The sequence below is a fragment of the Corella eumyota genome, chromosome 2, assembly GCF_963082875.1.
Source record: "Corella eumyota chromosome 2, kaCorEumy4.1, whole genome shotgun sequence".
NCBI classification, from domain to species: Eukaryota; Metazoa; Chordata; class Ascidiacea; order Phlebobranchia; family Corellidae; genus Corella; species Corella eumyota.
Window position 1 is genome coordinate 7,747,259 of NC_137491.1, and position 21,246 is coordinate 7,768,504.

At 29.9% G+C, this 21,246-nt stretch overlaps 2 protein-coding genes across 2 annotated transcripts; both read right to left on the reverse strand.

Annotated features, from left to right (window-relative positions):
• Positions 1 to 25: 25 nt before the first annotated feature.
• On the reverse strand, positions 26 to 18,086 carry LOC145743678 (protein bicaudal C homolog 1-like). The gene is made up of 23 exons (XM_082561710.1): positions 17,250 to 18,086; positions 16,072 to 16,118; positions 15,646 to 15,715; positions 8,414 to 8,557; positions 8,119 to 8,213; positions 7,280 to 7,333; positions 6,921 to 7,109; positions 6,538 to 6,582; positions 6,158 to 6,262; positions 5,607 to 5,702; positions 5,325 to 5,468; positions 4,873 to 5,080; positions 4,615 to 4,760; positions 3,935 to 4,474; positions 3,703 to 3,772; positions 3,525 to 3,617; positions 3,209 to 3,362; positions 2,883 to 2,994; positions 2,560 to 2,748; positions 2,220 to 2,418; positions 1,793 to 2,055; positions 1,609 to 1,708; positions 26 to 1,505 (listed from the first exon to the last, which is right to left on the reverse strand). The coding sequence occupies exons 1-23, from the start codon at positions 18,007 to 18,009 to the stop codon at positions 1,219 to 1,221; spliced, it is 4,110 nt and encodes a 1,369-aa protein (XP_082417836.1). The 5' UTR covers positions 18,010 to 18,086; the 3' UTR covers positions 26 to 1,218.
• Positions 18,087 to 18,514: 428 nt separating this feature from the next.
• Positions 18,515 to 20,671, reverse strand: LOC145742963 (leucine carboxyl methyltransferase 1-like). Its single transcript, XM_082560810.1, has 9 exons — positions 20,610 to 20,671; positions 20,404 to 20,495; positions 19,913 to 20,111; positions 19,781 to 19,830; positions 19,576 to 19,678; positions 19,297 to 19,465; positions 18,990 to 19,127; positions 18,752 to 18,851; positions 18,515 to 18,645 (listed from the first exon to the last, which is right to left on the reverse strand). Exons 1-9 carry the CDS (start codon positions 20,669 to 20,671, stop codon positions 18,626 to 18,628), a joined length of 933 nt encoding a protein of 310 aa, XP_082416936.1. The 3' UTR covers positions 18,515 to 18,625.
• Positions 20,672 to 21,246: the final 575 nt, after the last annotated feature.

Here is a 21,246-nt window from a genome sequence, read left to right on the forward strand (position 1 = left end):
AATAAAACTTAACTAAGTGTTTTATAAAGTGTACCTTTTATTCACAATAAACAAAAAACAATGCTCATCAATTTAGTGTGGTAGTAACAAATAAATAAAAAACATTGGATTTGTATTAATAAAAATATACTTCAATTAAAATTATAAAAAATCTTTAAAAAAACGCCATGAGCCCAATCTTATGTAACAATGCCTTCATAAAAAGTACATTTTCAATCAAAAACGTGTTTATTTTTTATGGAAATGACTTTATCATTGAAGATGATCCGTACCGCCAAAGCAAATTTAAAAAAAAAAACAATAAACTTAAGCTTCAAAAGCACTTAAAAAATTTACAGAAAAAAGTCACCATTAAAACAAAATATACACATAAAAGATAAACAGAGCGTAGTAGAAATATTAAATAGGCACCAAAATCATAAAAAATGTTATACCACAAAAAGCAGTATAAGCACGTACCGGTTAATAAAAACTCTATAAAACAAGTTAATAATAAATTGCAAACAGTTAATTAAGTTAATAGAATAAAATAGGGAAGAACTTTTTAGTAAACAATTGGCAAAAAATAGTCATCAGAAACATAAACATTATCAGCAAAGATATTAAGTATCCCAAAACGCAATAGGTACTTTTGACAAAAGTTAATATTTTTCACACAATTAGAGATAAAGCTAAACGATCTTGTATTTGCATATAACAATTTTAAGCACACCAAGTCAGCGAAAACGTAGGTAACAACGATACAAATTTGGCTTGATTAGCTTACACAAGTGTGTATGTAAAATTAAGTGCACATTCATTTACATTAATTAACATGTGAAAACAGCTTTCAGTCAAATTTTTTCTGTAATGTAAAATATTCACATGATCTGTGTATGTTAATAGATTATATATTTAGCGTAATTACAAGTTGAGATTAATAAAATGTATAGTAAAAATGTTAGCAAAAAAATTAACAAAAAAATGCTTTGTGCAACCACAAAAAAGGAAATCACAAAAAAAGTTAAAGCTAAATACAATATGGAACCAAAAGAAACAAAAAAGTTGAATTACCTTTGCACATATCACCATAAAATCATACTCAAAATAGTTTTAAATAATACAAAGCACCACTATAAACCATTTATGAATCTTAAAAAAGACTGAAAAACAACCAGTTAATTTTAATTTAGTGATGAAATGAACCATTATTTACAACCATTAAAAGTCAACCATTTTTCACCAGCGACCACTCTGGCTCACCACCCCTCTGTTTATAAGTCTGCTTTGAGAAAGTCCCCCATTTGGAGCCCCACCCCGCATTCTCATTGGTGGGGATGCAGGTCTGGGTGATCTTATGCCATTATTGTGGAGCAAATTTCCAAGCAAGTTTTTGTTCCCCTCTGGGGGTCGAAGCAATGGAGGTGAATTTTGGGGGTTGTTGGATGAGGGTCGAGACGATGTGGGACCACCGGGGGCAGCATGAAGTCCACTCGAGTACAAAACATTTCGATTCTTTTTAAGCTCTAAAAACAATTTTTTTTTAATCAAAAAATTGTAAAATGTAATTGTAGACTTATTATTGTTAAAGAAATTTTAAGTCAAATGAAAATAACATTGTTTTATTACCTTCAATGGCCAACAGAATTTTCTTTCTTGGTCCAAATGCTGTTATGCTTAACTCAGTCAAATCAGATTCAGTTAACGTCAAAAATGTTTGTAAATCAACCTAAAAAAAAATTATTTTATACAACTTTTACATAGTGATTTTTTAACACACCTTTTTCGGCAAAAAAAGTAAAAAGTTACAAACCTCTTGCTTGGTAAAAACATCGCTGTATTTTTCTAAATTCAGGTGAATAAGCAGATCATGTAACTCAACACAATTCGACTGTCCTCCAAGATGGTTATCTGTTAATAATGACAATGCTGCCTCAAGTGGTTGGTTGCTAATTACTCGACTGCGGGTGGGTGACTCTGGGTTGGGTTGAATGGGGTAAGATGGGTATGGCGGGCTTGGTTCGTCGTTTGGGTGAGGGGGGGTTGGTCGACTGTGATTCATTGGCATTGGGTCAACTGAGGGATAGAAGAAATTAAATATTTTTTAAATAAAGTTTATAACATCGTGATACCACCAATATATATTTTAAGTTAAGAATTTTCATGATTTATACAACTTACTCAACAAAATACAATGGAATGATTGGTAACTTAATAACTTTAGTAAAATAATTACTCACAAGTGGAATGTTCTCTTCTTCTCGAAATATTTTTCAGTTCATTTGTTTTAGTTGCATGAAGACTCTGCGACAAGTTGTAATTATTTCTCTCTCTCCACGAGGAAAAAGCTGAACTTCCCTTGCTCGAGTTAGCAATATGCTGACTCATTGTAAGTGGGTTAACAGTATCTTGCGAGTCATCCTCATACATTTGATTATCCTTAAAAAAAATTAATTTATATATTAATCACAAATTTTAACCCTTTTTTAATTTTTTTTTCTTAGTGTCTTTTAGTATTATTGGTTAGCATTTCTCAAACATAAACAAACATCAAGCATTTAAACTAATTTAATAGACCACCTCGTAAGGTGTCTCCAACTGATTTTGGTATTTTCCTTTTGCAGCTGTCAACTTTTTTATTTCCTTACTCGGCATAGACATCGAGAAACCCAACCCAGCCCACTGATTGTTTGGAGTTCGTACCTCAGTGGCAACTGGACGCTTTTTAATTGCTTCTTGAGCCTTTTTACGGAAGTAATCACTCTGGGACTAAAAACAAAAGAAAAAACTTTTTCTATAAGATAAAACAATCAATAATTCTTTAATTCAATTTCAAGCATTTCGAGGCATTTTGTAATTGAGTTAAGAATATATTTATAGATAAACACACAAATATTAATTACCAGAGAGCTGTTAGACATGCCTTCAAAACCAGGTGGTGGGGCTGGAGAGCTGACTTTGCCGAAATATTTGTCCAATTCTTGAAGATCGGCTTCATTGTGTGCTTCAGTAGCACTAATAATTGAATAAAGTGGTGGTAAAAATCTTATCTTAGTGTAACAAAAAAAGTTAATACAAACAGCAAAAACAGTTGTAAAATAAATTTTATCAAAAGTGGTTTGTATTTTACTAGAAAAGTGACAGAACCTTTATTTAACTTTAAAATTTTAATTTTGTTTTAATCTTAACAGTTTCAGCTTTACTTTAAAATAGTTTTTTAATCACCGACCTTCTGTATGCACTGCTGACACTGTCGTTGAATTGACTTTCGATGTGTGAATGATTGGGATGAAGATACTTTCCTCTTGGTTGGATGCGTTTGAGATTTTGTTGAAGATCAGTAGAGGAAGACGAAGAAGACGGACTCTTGAAACTTTTTGTAGCTAAAAATAAAAAAAAATAATAATTTTTATAAATTTTGATATTTAAAAAAAGAAAATTATTATTCCGGAAGCAAGTTCCAAAAAAACCTAAAACAAAACACAAAATTCAAACAATTTTTTTAAATTAAATACATATGTTTAAATTTTTTGAAGTAAACTTACGACTTTCTGGTGAACCCGATATGTTGTCATTTCTTCGTTCTGACATTGGACTATTTCTATCACTTCCAGGGGGTGTGTGTTGCTGTAACCCACCTAAAATAAAAGCACAATAATGTTAGTTCTTTACCCAATAACTAGAAAAGGCTTAAACATAGGAGAATTTTAAGGTGGTACTTACGCAAAACGTTCTGAGTCTGGTTAACTTTCAAATACATGTTGTCTCTACCACTAGAAAATGAATTCCTAGACTAAAAATTAAAATTGCTATTTTAAAGGAAGAGTAAAGTTTAATTAACGGAATTTTCTGTCTATATTTAAGACCTTTTTTATAAATTGCTATTGCCCTAGGTTTTGACAAGAGATCTAAAACTACTGTGTGCAATAATTAAAGGTCAGTTAATTAAACTTACTGTTAAGTCATCTTGCGGATTTTCAGAAAAACTTTGTCTGGTTCCCATCCCTTTGTTAAACGAACTGTTGGCTGACAAGTTACCATCCAAAAAGTTGGTGTGCACAGCAAGCATGTGTTTTTGCAATCCTCTCACATTACTTGGAATCTCGTCTGCTTTGTTTTCAAAGTATTGTTGTTTCGACTTCCCGCTGTTAGGTTGCTCTGATGACCAATCGCCTTTTCCTTGCGAGTGTTGTTGCACATAATCATTTCTTAATTGTTGCTGCTGCCGTTGTAGCAAACTTTCTTCTTTTTCAGCCAACAATTTCAACTCAGCTTGATGTAAATTTTTGATCTCGTTTTCATTTGCAACAACGTTAGGTGGATATTGTAAAAACTCAGGTTTAACCCCATCTAGTAAAAAGGGTGGGGAACCAGCAATACTGCTTGCTTGACTAGCTGACGATTTCACAGCAGCATTGAGTTGTTGTTGAGCATTGAATTGTCGTAGGAGTTGTTGTTGTTGTTGCTGTTGTGCATGAATAGCTGCCACAGTTGCCTGGTAATGAATAAAGTTATAGAAGTTTATATACCGTGTCATACACATTTCAATGGCAATAAAAAATGAATCGCTTCACTAAATCTGTTTGGCCTTTAACATATAAAAAGTTATTAAAATATTCAAGTTTTTTAATATACCTGTTGTGAAATGGGGTATGGGCTTTGTGCCGGACTAGGCATGGGGCTGGCCCAATTATGTCTTAACATGGGTGAGTTTGGTGTGGCAGGAGGCATTGGACTTATTCCGCCGTTCACCAAAGTAACCCCATTTGGTGGAATAATGCCTGAAATTAATACATTTTAAACAATAATTAAATAATTAACAATATAAAAGTAACCAACTTTTAAATAAATTTTTATGCAGGTAAATAAACTGAATTTAATTTATAAACATACTTATATATTGGGGTTTCATAGAGGTGGGTGTGTGGGTTAATCTTATTAGGGGGGTTCCAGAAGATGGGGTTACATTTGGAGGAATTGTAAAAGGCGGTGAAGAGGAGGGTGGGGGTGATTTAAGGCCTGTCGAGGTAAGTTTTAATAATTGTCGACGAGCTTCGAACATGTTGTAGATATTTCGCTCAACACTTTTTATAATCACCGACTAATAAAAACAAGAAAAATTATTTTTTATTGCATAGAAAATGAATAGTTTTTTTAATACTTTAACTATTATAAAATTTTAGGCAAACTATTATAAAACTAAACCATCTTACTATTACTATATTAATTTCTGCTTAAAAATTTTAAAAAATTTGTTTTTTTATGTTAAAAAAATATGTTTTTTTACATTAAAAAAAGACAAATAACATTGTCTTATATTTAAATATTTTAAGAGCACAACAAACCTTGCTAGGTTGTCTTGGCTTGAGTTTAATGCTGATAAAAATGTCAAGAGATTCCATGAGTTGACTATTTTTCGAAGCCTCCTCCATTTGAGATAAGTTTTCCTCTTGTTTCATATCAAACATCAACACCAATGGCAAACAACCCTAAAACATTAAAAAACAAAATTAAAAAAAGGGAATTGACATAAACTAAAAACTTAAATAAAAATCAAAACTTATTGAAATAAGCCAAGTTCAAAATTGTAAACTAAAACAATATTTGTCATTTTTTTAGTAATTTACCATCAGTCTTTGTCGGGCCATAACAACTGCTTCAACAGATCCGGTGATAAAAATTGTGCTTTTCCTTGGCAAAGCATTTGGGTCAGGGAAGCGAATCTGTTAAAAAAAATAAAAACCATTAAATCTTGATTTCGAGGCCGCAACTTAACCTTGAAATACCTGGAATTTAAAGTGATAAATATACAAGGTCAACGAGAGTGCCCCTTAAGGCAATTTATATTCTAGATCAGATTAAATTTCACTTAAAACAAGCATTGCCGTTTAAAAATTAAAAGATATTATCAAAAAAATAGCAATATAGGACAAATGCCTCAAGGAAAACTAACAATAGAATTACATCACCAAAAATTTTGACATTCTGTTTTTAAAACAAAATTTTCCTTTAAATTACTTTAGAAATGATTTTAAAAATGTAATTTTTGTACAAAGTTGTATTTATAAAAACATTAACACAGCTGATAGTAAAAAGAAACCACAACACAGTTTAGAAAATTGGTTTCACTTTAAAAAAATTACCACTTTAGAGCTTTTAATTTCAAATAAAATATCACCTGAGCACCAGTACGCTGAATAATCATCTTGACATTATTTGCATTCCTACCAAGCATATATGAATGTTGCTGTGGTGCTACTTCCATTTGGGAAGTTACAGGAACCTAAAAAATGTTGTGTTTAATTTTTAATCTTAGTCAAGATAGAATTTCTTTTTAGGCCAAAGTTTAAATTTTTGTGGTAACAAATTGCGTAAATCCAAAATATTGCAAAAAAAATCTATAATATTGTGGAAATCTATAATATTGCAAAAATTTCTGATATACATTTTGATACAAACCCAGACAAAAAAATGATAAAATTAAAAAAAAATATACCAAGTTTAATTTATATACTGATTAATATTTAGATGAGAATGTAAATTTAATTTATAACTCACTACACCGCCTCCAGTAAGATGTTGCATTAACTTTACAGTACCTTCCTAAAAAAACAAAATTAGCAAAATGTAAAAATACAAAATTATAACTACAACTTGACTGAGTAATCTATCTCAAAGTGGGTTTAAAAAAACAAGCGTCACTATAAACTCTAATCTTTAATCCAAATAGCACTTATACTTGTTAAAGTGGCTTTGAAACCGAACAATATCGTTGGATTAATAATTTTAAAGTGCAGACAACTTGAATCCTCTTAGAAGCAACCAACATAAGCTTTATACAAAAACTAAGTCTTCTATAAACTTTTTTTAATAAATGGAACAAGGATTGGTTAAAAATTACAAATTGATCAAAATTGAAGCAAAATTTAATTTAAACTTACCATAAGACCTTGTATATTGTCATTAGATCCACGAACAGTGCAAGTTGTTGTGCAGTAAACCTTTGGTCTCTGTTTAAACTGCACACTGACAATATATTGTTGTACTATATGTTGGATTGGTGGAGAATTCGGATCAGGAATGGCACCAGACATAGAAAGATCAAATGTGACAACAATTGGTAACAAATCCTGTAAATTGTATAAAAAATTAATACATAGTTTCTAAATTTAAAAAAAAAACATGATATTAAAAATAAAATTGTGTTAATAAAAACAATACAATGTTGTCAACAAAAATTTCCTTTAAATAACTCATAAAACTAGTGTAAATCCTGAAACTTGATTTTAAAAAAACCTACCCTGATTTTTGCTCTTGCACTTTCCACCCCAGATGGTTGTCCAGCAATTGACACCTTCAAAATAAAGAAAAATTTAAAATAAAATAAAAATTGTTTATTTACTTTGTGGCAAAAAATGTTTCGTGTTTTTTCAAAAAGCCAACATAAAATAGGAAATAAAAGCTCAATAAATTAAAAAAAAAAAATCTTAAATTTACAAAAATCACGTTATATTACATGAATTATTTTATTGCAACAGCTGATAAAACATGCCAAACAACACAGTTTTTAAATTTTAAACTAGCAGTTGCTACTGCGATAAAAATTCCATTAAATTCAGGATGTGTATATAATGGTGTTGTTCAACTTAATATTTAGTTTCATTGTATGCCTACAACAGCTATTGACATAGCCAGGTTATGTACATAAACCTTCAAGTTTTTTACAATAACAACAAAAGTGATTAAGTAAGTTAAGCATAAGTAGGCCATTATAACCCTTAATTTATTTGCATTTTATTACTAATAAAATCAACTTTGAAGTATAGAACATTGAAAAATGCTTAATAAAACCTGGCTAATGCTGTTTTCAGGTTTTTGCTTTAAAAATTATATGACAGTTTGTCATAATTAGCCCATAGGGGAAATGATTCATTTAAATTTTAGGATTAGGTAGTTAAGCAATGAAAATTTCATTTGTCAAAGAATGTAAATTGCCGTAGGCTGTTTGTTATATATTTGCAAAAAACAAGCACAATTAACATATTTTTAAAATTTATTATACACTCAGAAGTTACAAAAATTAAGAAAAAAAAAATTAATAATTGTTTTAATGATATTCATAACCAAACAATAAGTTACCTGATTGCTTTTATCAGCCGAACTATTTCGATTTGAATCAGGAAAATGAATATGGCAACCTGTCAGCTCCATCACTTTTTTAATGTTATTACCTCCTGTAAATATATTTATTAATTATGAATTTAATTGTAATTACCTTTTAAAATTATTACTTGAAAGAGTTTTTTTTAATTTTTTAATTATAATACCACATTAGTTTATGTAAAACAATAGAAAGTTATAAATGTAATTTCTATTAAGTTATCAGTTCCAAAACAGTAATATTAATTGCTCAAAATAATTAAAAATGTTTAACCTTTTCCTATAACATGTGAATGTTCAGTGTGTGACACATCCATTTTTAAAGTAACCCTCGTACATTTGGTGTCCAACACAATCATGATAAGATCCTTTGCTTTTGCAACATTAACTTCTTTACCACTTACTTTGATATGAGGATCTAAAAAATAAACATAATTTTTTTTAAGTTAAAAAATAGGATTTGGAAAAAAAGCAACAAAGCTTTATTTAACTTTTTTTTGTGGAAAGTTTTTAAAAAATCATTTGTCTAAATCACAGATTTATCTTGGAGACAAATTCAATAGAGAGTTTACAAAAAGATTCGATCAATCTTAGGTGGGGTGCTAAAATATAATCTTCCCATCCACATAATAATAACATCACGTCATTGTTAGTTTAACAAACCTCCTGTGAAGGTAGTTCAAGTATTTTTCACACAATTAACAAAATAATAGAAGTATAACATTCGTATGTGAAAACATAAAAGCAAACATAAAGAAGGAATTCTTTAATTAAAAAGTGCTTAGGTTGACATATGTGACATTTTCTAAACAAAAACTTTAGAAGTTCAAATTCTTTATTCATCAAACAAATCCAAAAGTGCTTTATTCAGGATTAAAATAATATGTTTAACAATAATACAAAAAGCCATTGAGTAGGTACACCGTTATACGAAATCATTTTCTTTAATGTTTTGTTAAGGGATAATTTGATTTACATTTGAGTGCCTTGTGTCAATATTAATCCGAAAGCTCCCGTTGGTTTAGAATTACAGAAGTAAAATTTCGAATCTCAAAAAAAAGTTGTTGGCATTTCCGCCTTAATACAACAAGGCTACGTTGTCAGACAATTCAATGCACATGTACCGTGAAGCTGGATTTAAGGGGCCATTGTTAAGTCACAATTAAATAAGAGCTATATTAAACAGACCGAGCGACACCTTTAAAATTAATCATAGCAACCAATTTAAACTTTCGTCGCCTTTCTGTAAACAGTTAAGGTGGACAATAAGACAATGGACACAAACTACACTGTTGCTAAGAAACAAGGTGCTTTGCCTTTGAAATAAAATTCTCAAAAACGATTTTTTTTTAATTTGAACGCGCTATGTTTCAGAAAACAGTAGGTTCTAAAAAAATGCCGAACAAATAACGGTACTAACCAAAAGCAAACACCTTGGCAATAAAACATATTTAGAAAGATAATATGCGTCAGTTTACCTACATATACCATAAGACAGCCTTACAGGTGGTCGTTCAGTACACATTTGTCTTAAAGTACAGTAAATATTTTTCGATTGTGGCGGGAACGGATTTGTTCGCGCGTATGTGGCGTAATAAATTCGTTAAAATAGTGATAAGGTTGTAATAAATAAACATGCTATATCCTACAAGGACAGCAGTGTTTATTTTAGACGCCGTAGCGTTCGATTAACGGTGTATAAAAATAACTTAATCTCAGGTACTTAAATAATCCGGTGACGTAATAGAAAACGAAACAAAGTCACATCGGACGGTGTGTTTTTGCCTGGAATTACTGTTTATAGCAACATTGCGAGTAAAGCACATACTTGAACGCATTCACGCGTTCCTAATTCACACGAGTAGTTTAAATGAACGATCAACGCTTAAATGTTTTAATTTTAGTTAGTCATAAACCATTCAAAGTCAACGAAGAATTAGTTTAACACCAAAACCTGAAATTTCTAAGAAACGTAGTTCAATAACAATAGTGGTAAATTTTAATTATACCAAATTTTTTAAAGCGTGCAAAGTTGCATTTTTGGAAATAAAAAACTTTAATTTTACAAGACATGCCTTTTAGTAAACAAAAAAACTTTTAGTTACAATTTTAAACAATTCTTGTTAAACTCTCGCATACCAGACCGGATTAATTTCAAACCAAACACAAGTTAATCCGGCGTGTGGCAACATATGACGTCATACGTGACGTAATATCAAAACAGCACCATCCAGGTAGAGGGTGGGCACCAGACCGGCACGTGTTTTGTCACGGTAAAGTAAACTATGACGTCACTTTCGTTAAAGTAACTTTTTAGCAGATAGGCTGCTGGAAGGTTAATAAGCAGAATAGGAAATCTGTTTAACAAACGTAAACATAGAAATTTTTTTTTTAATTAAGTATTTCAGAAGAAAATGTAACATACTCCTTGGAATTTCGAAACAGAGATAATTCTTTGACTTGAAAGAACGGAATGGAAGAAAATGAATATTGCATCACCACAAAATGGTTTTAAGATACTCGGAGATTGCAACTTAAAGCCAGGTGCAAGTCATTGAATCGCATCTAAATTGGCCATTAACCTCCAGCAGGCGTGTTGTTCTAGCTAGGCCTTAGCCGTCCCACTTAACTTTTTAACCACGACAAAACCACATTTAAATATAACTTTTACCCAAGCCTACTAAAGTCGTTTGTAAGGGGTTACTTAGTTCCGTAATACATCAATAATAAAAAAATAATTTTTAAGCACTATAACGTAGTTGTATCGAAGAAAAATAATTCTTATATAGCAAATAGTGATAGAGTGTTCGTAAGAGGTTGGAAACGAGATGTGGTTTGTACGGACGATTTACGTTCCATGTTTCCATAAATCCCACGCATGTATATTTAGCCTTGGAGATCAACATTTATTTTTAAAAATAATTTCCAGTTATTTCGAAAACAAACACTTTTCGGAACTGCGTACATGACGGTTCGTTAACTCGGTTTAAAAAAAACTTAGTTTTGAAGTATGGATTCTCTACTTTTTCTACGTAACACCTAATTGGATTATCAGCTTTCACGAGTGGGTAGGCTCGAGCCAACAACACAGTTCTTGCAAATGCATACAAAACACCATTAACACGTGGCAATAAAAAGTTGCCTAAAATGGGGATAAATCGCATGCATTTTCTTACGCATGATCTAAGCCACAAGTGGTTTAAAATTGAACGTACAACAGCACACGCGTGCGGGGTATATCATTTTACGCACATATTACACCCCTATAACTAATATGCATGAATTTTTGAGCCGGTTTAAGGGCAAAATTAAAAGGAATTTTAAAACTTCAAGGTTTAGGGTTTAGTTTAAAGTAACTGTAGGATTACACTCTTAAAATTAAAAAACTAGGTTAAAAAACTAAATCGTGCATATAAAGTAGGATAATTTTCGTTCAACTTTTCCCACTGGGTTGTTTGCATCATTACAGTGCAAATTTCTAAAAACACTTTTCGGGAAAACATTACGTTCGTAAACTGGTATTTGGGTGAAGTTTGCCGTGTCAAAACAAAGACAAGTGTAACTTTTGCTATTTTCAAATCGCGTTAATCATCGTCGTTTAAAACCTGTCAAGGATACAAATTCATTTTCTTACACTGCTATTTTGAGATAAAATACTTTTAAAGCAAATTCGATTAACTGGGCTACAAAAGTATTTATTGAACTCAGTATGGGAAATCACAGGTTAATTTTATTAGTAATATTGTTTTTGTTTGATTTTTATAAAGTACACTTCAACACTTGACTAAAAAAACAAAAAAATATTTCTAAACAACGTAAAATTTAATTAAAATCAAAAAAAATTAAATGGCCCTCATCAAAAAAATAATTAAAATTAAAAGACTGCTATAGGCCTAAAAATAAATTTAAAAAAGAATAGCTGATGTTTTAATACCTTAATAATAAAGTGTTGCAGTTTAGCCAAGTTTAAAAAAACATTTTTTGTCATCACCCATAGGCCATCAAAACAAACCAATGCAAATAAAACACCAGAAATCCCACGAACTTACTCCATTAGTCATCTCTAATAACCTCGTGTATAATGCGATAACAAAGAAAATGGCCAGTATTTATGAAATTAAATCGCTGGTATTTTTGTATTATTAAAAATAAATAGCTAGACGGGCATGTTACTGTAAAGTAAGGGCAAATACTGTTTTTGTAATCGAATAATATAATAAGGTTTAAATTAAAGGCCGAGGAGTCCAACTTCAAAAAAATAAATAGTAAAACAACAAAATGCTACCCAAACTTTGTTATGAACTTCTGCCTATAATTGAATAAATTTTTTTTTAAAAAACAGAAAATTTTCGGTTAAGTCACGTAAACCAGTTCAAAAAAGACAAAAGGTGTTGAAAAATATGTTTTTAGTTAACCCGAAAACAAATATATTTGTCCCCGTTTAAAACCGAACAAAAACGATTAATAAGACGGTGTGGATTGACAAGATATACAATTAGACCCGATTCAATAAAGGGATTATGTTAGCTTATACACATCCAAAAATAGGTATGTTTTTTTAGTTAAAGTTCCCTTTAAAAACAATATTTAAATAGAATTAAAATTAAATTATGTTTTGAACGCCAACACCATGCGATAAAACACAACTTATAATCAAATCTAATTTTCCATTGTGGCTAAATTACCGGGTAGCCTAAATCAATTTGATTCCCTTCTTTGTGCGATACCTAATAACAACTCCGCATATCTGCGTTAGCGAATTTAAAATTAAGTGGAAAAATTTTTCTCTGTAAATTTTTTAAAAATGAAAATCGATAATGTTTATCTAAACAACGATTACAAATCGTTATTTGCCTAGGTTTGTGCTAAGCGTAAAGAAATTGATAAACATATCTTCTACATGCGATTAAATGCATAGAAATTCGATTAGGTATGACAAGCGTACCGTAACGTTTTAGCACATAATAGGTAAGTATTAATGCTTTAATGCGTGGGAAGGTCGCACAAGTTTTTTCGCAAATTCCACAGCAAACCAGATTATCCTTTACCTGGAATGCCAACGTTAAATGCCTGTAATTCGCGCATTTATTGAATTATGCGAATTTTATAAGGTCAAGGGCGTTACATCCACAATTATTAAGTATATACCTAGAAAATATTTTTTTTAAATGCTGACAGCACACAATATTTTGGCCAACAAAAAACAATATTAAAGCTATAGTAAACACATGGATTCTATAGTGACTAGGCATAAGTAGGGTATAATTACGAGAAAATGTTGTCGAAACGGAATGCAGATGGCATCGACTTATGAGCCCCATTAACAAAGAAAAGATAGCTCATGTAACAAGACAAAGTAAGTCTTAGAACAATGGACTTATGGATAGCGTTACCACAGCCCAACACCTTTGCCAGATCAAAGCAAGGTCTCCGCCCATTTTGTAAGGTTCTTCAACAATGTGTCGGTATTAGAATTTACAACGCTTGGCTCGTTACGCGAGTGAAAAAGGACGCGTTGCGACATCAATGCGCGTGAAACCGAAGTAGCCTGCGAAAATGATGGTCACGTATTGTTGTTGATACACTAGTTCTGACGCGAAATTGTTGGAATTAAACATAACTCATAATCTATTTTAAAACTACGTCCTCGGTTTGAAAAATTAAATGTAAATTTGCGAATTCTTTTTTTTGATCACGCGAAAGTAAATTTAAAAAAAACAAAAACCGTAAAAACAAAAGTAAAAACAAAAACCAAAAATAAAATAAAATTATACCAATTTAGAATATTATGTTTTTTTTTTATTATTTTAAAATCATGGGTTACTAAACTACTTATAGTTTTTTTTTTTTTACCAGAACGCTTATATATTAAATAGACTCAATTAAACAATTAACGTTCACCCAAAAGGTCATGCCCGAATCACTTTCTACCGAATTTTTAACCTCGTATGTCAATGACGTCAGACAATGGCCCGATGTGAACAATAGCGAAGGTATCAATACACACAGTGGCGCGTCCACCTTCCAGTTCAGCTAACGAGGACGCGACAATTTTAATTGTTGCGCACACAAAGACATTAATTTTCACACACGCACGTATTATGTCTCTTTTTCAAGAATTTTAGTGTATATCTAAATTAAGCTTAAACCAATCAGATGTTTATAACTTTGGTAATATTGTAAATAATATAATTTCAATTTAAGAGTATATTTAACAATTGATTTAAGTACTAAAAATGGCCAGCTGATTTAACCAATATATTTTAAATTTGAAGGTAAGTCAAGAATAATCAACAAAAAAACAAGAATTAATATTTTTAAGTGTAAACCAGCAATCAATCAACAACATGATTAACGTAACCCTTTTTTTACGTTATTGGTTTTATAATAATAATCAAGAACACGTGCGTTTGATTGATATAACGTTACGAAATACGACAACACAAAACGTATGCTTACAATAACGTTATTACGTTCAAGAATGTAAAAATTATGGTTTGTAATTTGTTCACGAAACAAGATGACAAAATGTAATTACGTATTTGCCTAAAACAAGCTTTAATTATGCACATTCTTACATTTAAAAGTTCAATTGGAAAGGCTAAACTTTTTACAAAATCAAAAAAATGAAAAAATAATCTCTAACGTAAAAAAAATTACACACTTTTCAATTCTTTAAAAATGAAAATAAAAAGGTTTTTAAATTTCTTTTTTACCTTTTGAAAAAAAACTTATTTCTTATTTGAAATGTTTTGATTAGCGACAAGGACTCGTTTAACACTGAACTTAACCTTTAAACAAGGTGATTAGTGTTTGGTTTAATAAGACGCAAGATTGTAAGCTCAATAGATTAAAATGTAATGCATGTTTAGGTTCGTTGAAGAAACATAAAAAAAAACGGAAAATTTGTTTCATGCCAAAAAAGGACAATGGCATCGTTGTGCTGAAACGGCACAAAGCCATGTTTTCTTAATTATTACATTGGCTTTTTGAAACATAAATTCTTAATTTACAAAACTTTATCACTAAAAATAGCTTTTTACAAATCTTGGGATTCGTTACCATTTTTGAAAAAATGGACACAAAAAATTACAGTTACTATTTAAAAATACAGGACATGCCGACTTGCAAGTGCAAGTAATAATTAGTGGTTCGTGCCAACAACTAATCTTGTGACTAGTATCCGACATAACACGCATTTATCTTAAACGTAATCGCATTAAGACAACCCAAGTTTAAAATTTTAAGCACACTTAAACCAGAAATTGTCGAGCGTCTTAAGCTATGCTTTTGTTTTTTTTTGAATATTTTAGTAACTATATTTAATACACTTTGATAAAAGAGATATGTTAAATATATATTTTATTAACCTAAAAAATTAAAATATTGTAAATCAAATGTTTTTTAGGTAACTCCTCTAAATTCTTTAAAAGTAGTTCCTAGAATAGCAATTTTTAAAATATTGTTGGAAAACTAAACGTTTAATTTCTTAAGAAATGACGTTACCTTTCTTGGATTTAGCTCCGATTTTGAGTTTAGTAGGCCACGTGATTTCTGTTTCAGTGGACTTCATTATCTAAAAACAAAAAAAAAATTATGTTAAAAGTACTTCCATAATTAAATAAAAAATACCAGAGCAGCTTTTAGCACCAATTGCCACATAAAAGCGATATAAATAAACTTAATAAAAAGTTACATTTTTAGTTCTTATTTTTATTTTTGAACAGCGTGAAACGATTTCTTTTGCGTCATTTGTGTAACCTAATACCCCGTCATGCACTATATTCTATTTTTAAATCCAAAACCAAAAAGTTGTATCGTATTGTAGGTATAGTAGTATGTATAAATATTCAAACTTTGAGTTAGCAATAAAGCAGCTAACTTTAAGACATTAGTATTACAATTATTATTAAAATCAATCTGGTTTCTTACCGAACCAAAAAAATCTTCCCCACTTTGCCCTCTCCCTTCTGCTGCAGCTAAATTAAAATATAAAATAAAATTAATATTTTTAAAAACAAAATATATCATCTAAGTTGTAAAAAAATTAATAGTAATTATGTCAACATAGGCTTGAACATAAGAGCGTAATAAGCAAAACATAAGTAGTATAATTCCAACAAAAACCCCGAGGACAAGTTATATATATAGATAATAATGAAGTGAAATATAAACATTGTTATTCAATCAAGATATTCTTATCTTTCTTAGAAACTGCATAAAACTGGACAAAATAATTTTTAATGATATAAATATGTTTTTAAAACATTTTTTTATTTTGGATGTAGTTATATTTGTCTCATTGTCAAGTTTACAATCCTAGACCCTACTAATATCAAGGATCTTTCCACTAATACAAAGTAAATGTTATTACAAGCCACAAACCACACAATGAAATTACCAAAGAAACTCAAATTTAACTTCCCACATGTCTCGACAACAGCACAGGAAACAACAAACAAAACAAATCCAATATTTTCAACACTTAGTCATTAATTTACAGTAAAGGTTTGGTAACTTTATACAACTCAACAACAATATGATCAATTTCTTGAAACCAACACACAAAGGGTTAACCCCAGCTGTTAGTGTGGAATAAACAGACTGAAAGTGAATTGATGAAGAGAAATTGATTACCAAACTTCAATGTGTAATAGTTGGGGTGGTAAATGATGATTTATTTATAGCTTAACATATAATAGTCTTTAAAAAAAATAACAACAACACCAATAAAAAATTATTTATTCATAGAAATATTTCAACAATTAAAAGTGAAAAAAAATGTTTTGAATCCATGCAGTAATTAGTGGACTATGAAAATAATTGTCAGTCGAAAATAGGTGGTGATTACTTTTAGCAAATTTAATTGTCTGACATTTTTTAATAAAAATTCCAATTAATTCAAGGTTTCTTAGCCTCGAGCATAAAATATTACTGAAATTCTAAAAATATTCTATTGTTTGAGAATTTTTTTGTGAATAATAGTATGTATATTCAACAATAAACAATAACATATAATACATGTAAACTAGCTTAGTTATTTTAATAAACTTAAAAAATGCTCTAAAATTATTGATTTGTTTTTTATTAATGAAAACAAATTAACAAACCTTGCAACATTTGTTCCAATTTTCTTCGGTCGACCCGAAATCTTTCTTCAACAAACTCGGGGTCAATATTTGCAACTTCCTCTGCTTTTGATTGGTCATCCTCCTCTTTTGAGATCTCATTTTGTGTTGCTTCACTATTACTATCCACTTTATTCACAGAATTCTTAGCAATAATATTCTCAGGGGACTCACTGCTCTCTGACAAAACTTTCACTTCAGAATCGGAATCATTTTCTTTCAGAGATGAGGAAGTGGAATTTCGTAAACTTGTTTGATTTTTTTCCGAAGTATTTTGATTGTTTTCTAGATTTAAACCTTTGTCTGCTGTTTCAGATAAATTATTGTTAACAGTTTCGTCAAACACAGGTTTGGTTACAATTTCCACAGTCTCATTTATTGTCATTTTGTTGGTCTCTGAAATACCTGTTTTGCTTTGGCTAATGTTGTCTATATTATTACTCTGGTTACCAGTTTCTGTATTTAAATTCAAGTCGACTTTCTTATAATTATCGGGGTTATTTACAAGAATGACAGTGCTATTCGTCGCGGTAAAGTTGGTGTTATTGTTGTTGACGTTACAATTTTCATCTAAACCTAGAACAGGTCGACTTTTGTTATTAGCACTCAATAAAACGCATCCTTCTGCAGACGAGTTGCCTGCAGTTGTCGTCAGATTTGATTCCTCTAAAGTAAATTTGTCTTCGGAACGACTGCTCCAAGCCGTCGTGTCGTCGAATGCTTTGCACGAATTCACCGCCATTTAAATTATAGCTGTGTCAATTAGCAGTGTACCATTGGAATAATACCTTTACGTAATTTAGAGATTGTTTACCTGTGCCTTTTTCTTTTTTCGATTCTTAGCGCTCTACCACAGCTGGTGTTTAAACTTAAAAGTAAATGTTTGCCGCTTGATGTACACCTTTTAGAACTGTAGTTGATTTTTGTAGTTTAGTTGTAATATAATTAAACATAAGGGGTCTATACCAAATAATTTCTTTACACTTGAACTTGGACATGTAAAAATGCTTATAGATGTTAATTTTATTAACTAACTTAACCGAAAGATGCAGGTTATAATACAAAACTTCCACTGCCTCGACTAAATTGAACTTTTTGGGTTATTGGTTTGGTTATATTTAAATTTAAAAATTATTTTTATTTCAATTTTTCTTATTCAACAAGTTTGCCTCATTAAAAATACAGTCAAGTAAGTATAAATGACATAAAAAATATGGCTGCTTTTAAATACATACATCACAACTAGTTTAAGAATTAAACATGTTTTATTTATTACGAAAGTTATTAATTTAGTTCAAAAAAATAAAATTAGTCACAGTGATTAAGCAGTATATTTCGCTCACAAAAAGTTTCAAAATTTACATCAATGATTCAAGACCTAAAAATAAAGTAACAACTATTTTTTAAACCAAAAAATTAAGCTATTTTTATACCATTTAAAGAATTTTATTTTACATATTTAAAAACAATATTTACTGGTTTACCCAGATCAGATGTATCTTTGATAGCCACGCATAAACAATAATGTTCTAACAATTGCTGTAATAATTCCTGCTCATCCAGCATTTCAATACGCTCTATTACCTATTGACAATAAATTAAAATGTAAAAATTGTCAAAATTGCCAAGATAAAGTGTCAAAAATAGCTTTAAATTATTAAAACATTTGTTTAAAAGAGCAAGATATTTTAACTAACATCTTAATAAAGTTAAAAAAATTACCCTTTTACTTTGAAGACCATTATAAATAGTCCACATAGTTTGACAAGATATATTTGTCCATTTTGCATTCAAAAATCTTTGTGTCTGTGTTTCAATACTTTTACAGGGTTCAGCTCCAGCTAACAAACATTGTCTTGCCTAAAAATATTGTTAACTTATCGAATCATTGAAGTCAAAAGTTTTATTTATACATTATTTTTACCCTTTTTATTCCACAGCAAATATGATACCTATAAATTGCAACTCCTAATAAATCTAAAGTTTTATAATCTTATTTACATTTTATTTTGATAAAATTAAAACCCACTTTCAAATTTTGAATCATGACCTGACCGAAATTGTCACTCATATTAACTTGCTCATAATTTACAAAAACAGCATCTTTAAATGTTGTAGCAGCCCACTCTAGCAAAGCAAATGAATTTTCAGGAGGCATGTAAATCAGAACGCATTCAGTTAAAAACAAAGTTGGCAAACTATAAAATAAGAAATAGACATTTAGGAAAATGAATTTTACGATATGCTTCTAAGTTTATTTTATATTTAAAGATAACATAAAAACAAGTTATAAATTTTATAAACTTACCCATAGTCTAAATTGCAAGTATTTAGTGCAAACTTCAAATTTTCCAAGTCCCTCAGGTCTGCATGAACAAGGTGATAATTTTTGCAATGTAAACTTGTTCTATCTAAAAAAAGTGTTTTAATAAAAATATCAAGTAAAAAAACATTAATTTAAATAATAGTTGTTTAATTAATTTAAATAATATTAATAAATTGGGCAACTGTACCTTCACTTGACGTTAATTCATATAAGCATTCTTGTAACTTAGATTTTTGGCTACAAGATAAGTAAAAATTAAGATTTAAGTAATATTGAATTGTAAGAATATTTGTTTTGTATTTTTTAATAACTACTTTACCTGATACATCTTATTTTTCTTGCACAAACATCTTTAAAATCGACTTCCACATAAGAGTGGGGAAGATTTTGGGTTTGGAATAACCTCCAAAAAGTCGTGTCCAAACCAGCACCAAGACTTACTATTTGACACTTGTTGTTAGTTAAACTTATAAATCGGTTAAGTAGTTGCCAAATTGACTCTGTTCTTGCATAATAACCTAAATATTAGGATGACAAATAAATGCTGTAATGAATAAGGCTTAATAACAGTTATCACTTAGATGTGTTAAAAATTTTTCAAATTATCAACGATTTAAAAAAACTACAACCTATTTTATAATTTCATACATTAATTACATTGTTTAAATTCAATTAACACTATTAACCAACCTAGTTTTAGTTAATGTATATCCAACAAGTTGCAATAATGAAAATATTAGACAAAATGTGAGGATAAAAATTCTGTTACTTTATCAGTTATGAAAAATTTAAATAATAGAAGAAACAAACCTCTACTAATTTCTGATTGTTTTCTAGTGGAACTACCATGTACCATTAAATTAACAAAAGGGTCTTCCCAATAACCCAACCTTACGGCATACCTAAAACACACAAAATACTTACTTAAACATGCAACACATGCAGACATGTTTAAATGTTTTTACTATTTTAAAATAATATATCTAAAAAAAATTTAAACTTTTATATAAGCTTACTTTTTACATGATGAAGCATCGTCACAAGTTGCCTGAATTGCAATGTCTGTAAATTGTGACATTTTTTATAAAAATGTAGAAAATTAATGAGAAAGTTAGGGAAATCCCCAAATAACTACAATGTTGAAAATCCATAGATATCACAATAACTCTATTTTTTTGTATATATCTTTATCCTCGATGTGAAAAGGTCGAATGCGCGACCTAAACATAGAGTAACATCACTAACTCCGACCCAGTCTAAAGTTTCCTTTAGCAGTTTAGGATATTATATAGATAATAATTGCCCGGTAATTATGCTGCAAATTAAGTGCTGGCTCAGCAGGAGTTTATACCGTTTATAGCACCTTTACTCAAGGACGCTAGAGCATGAGAGTAATGGGAATTGAACCCACAACCTCATGTGTGATCTAACAAGTGTTCTTACCACTACCCCCCGCTTCTGGTTATTTATAAGATATTCGTAGTTTATATAAAAATTCATAAACTTTTTTGCTTAAATAACTTTTAATTGTTATCCAAAATTATCGCCCATTTTAACTAATCTTTAAAAACAAAAATTTAACAAACAAAAAATAGATCACAAAATAATTTTATTTATAATTTATTTGACATACAGACGTTGTGAACATTTAAT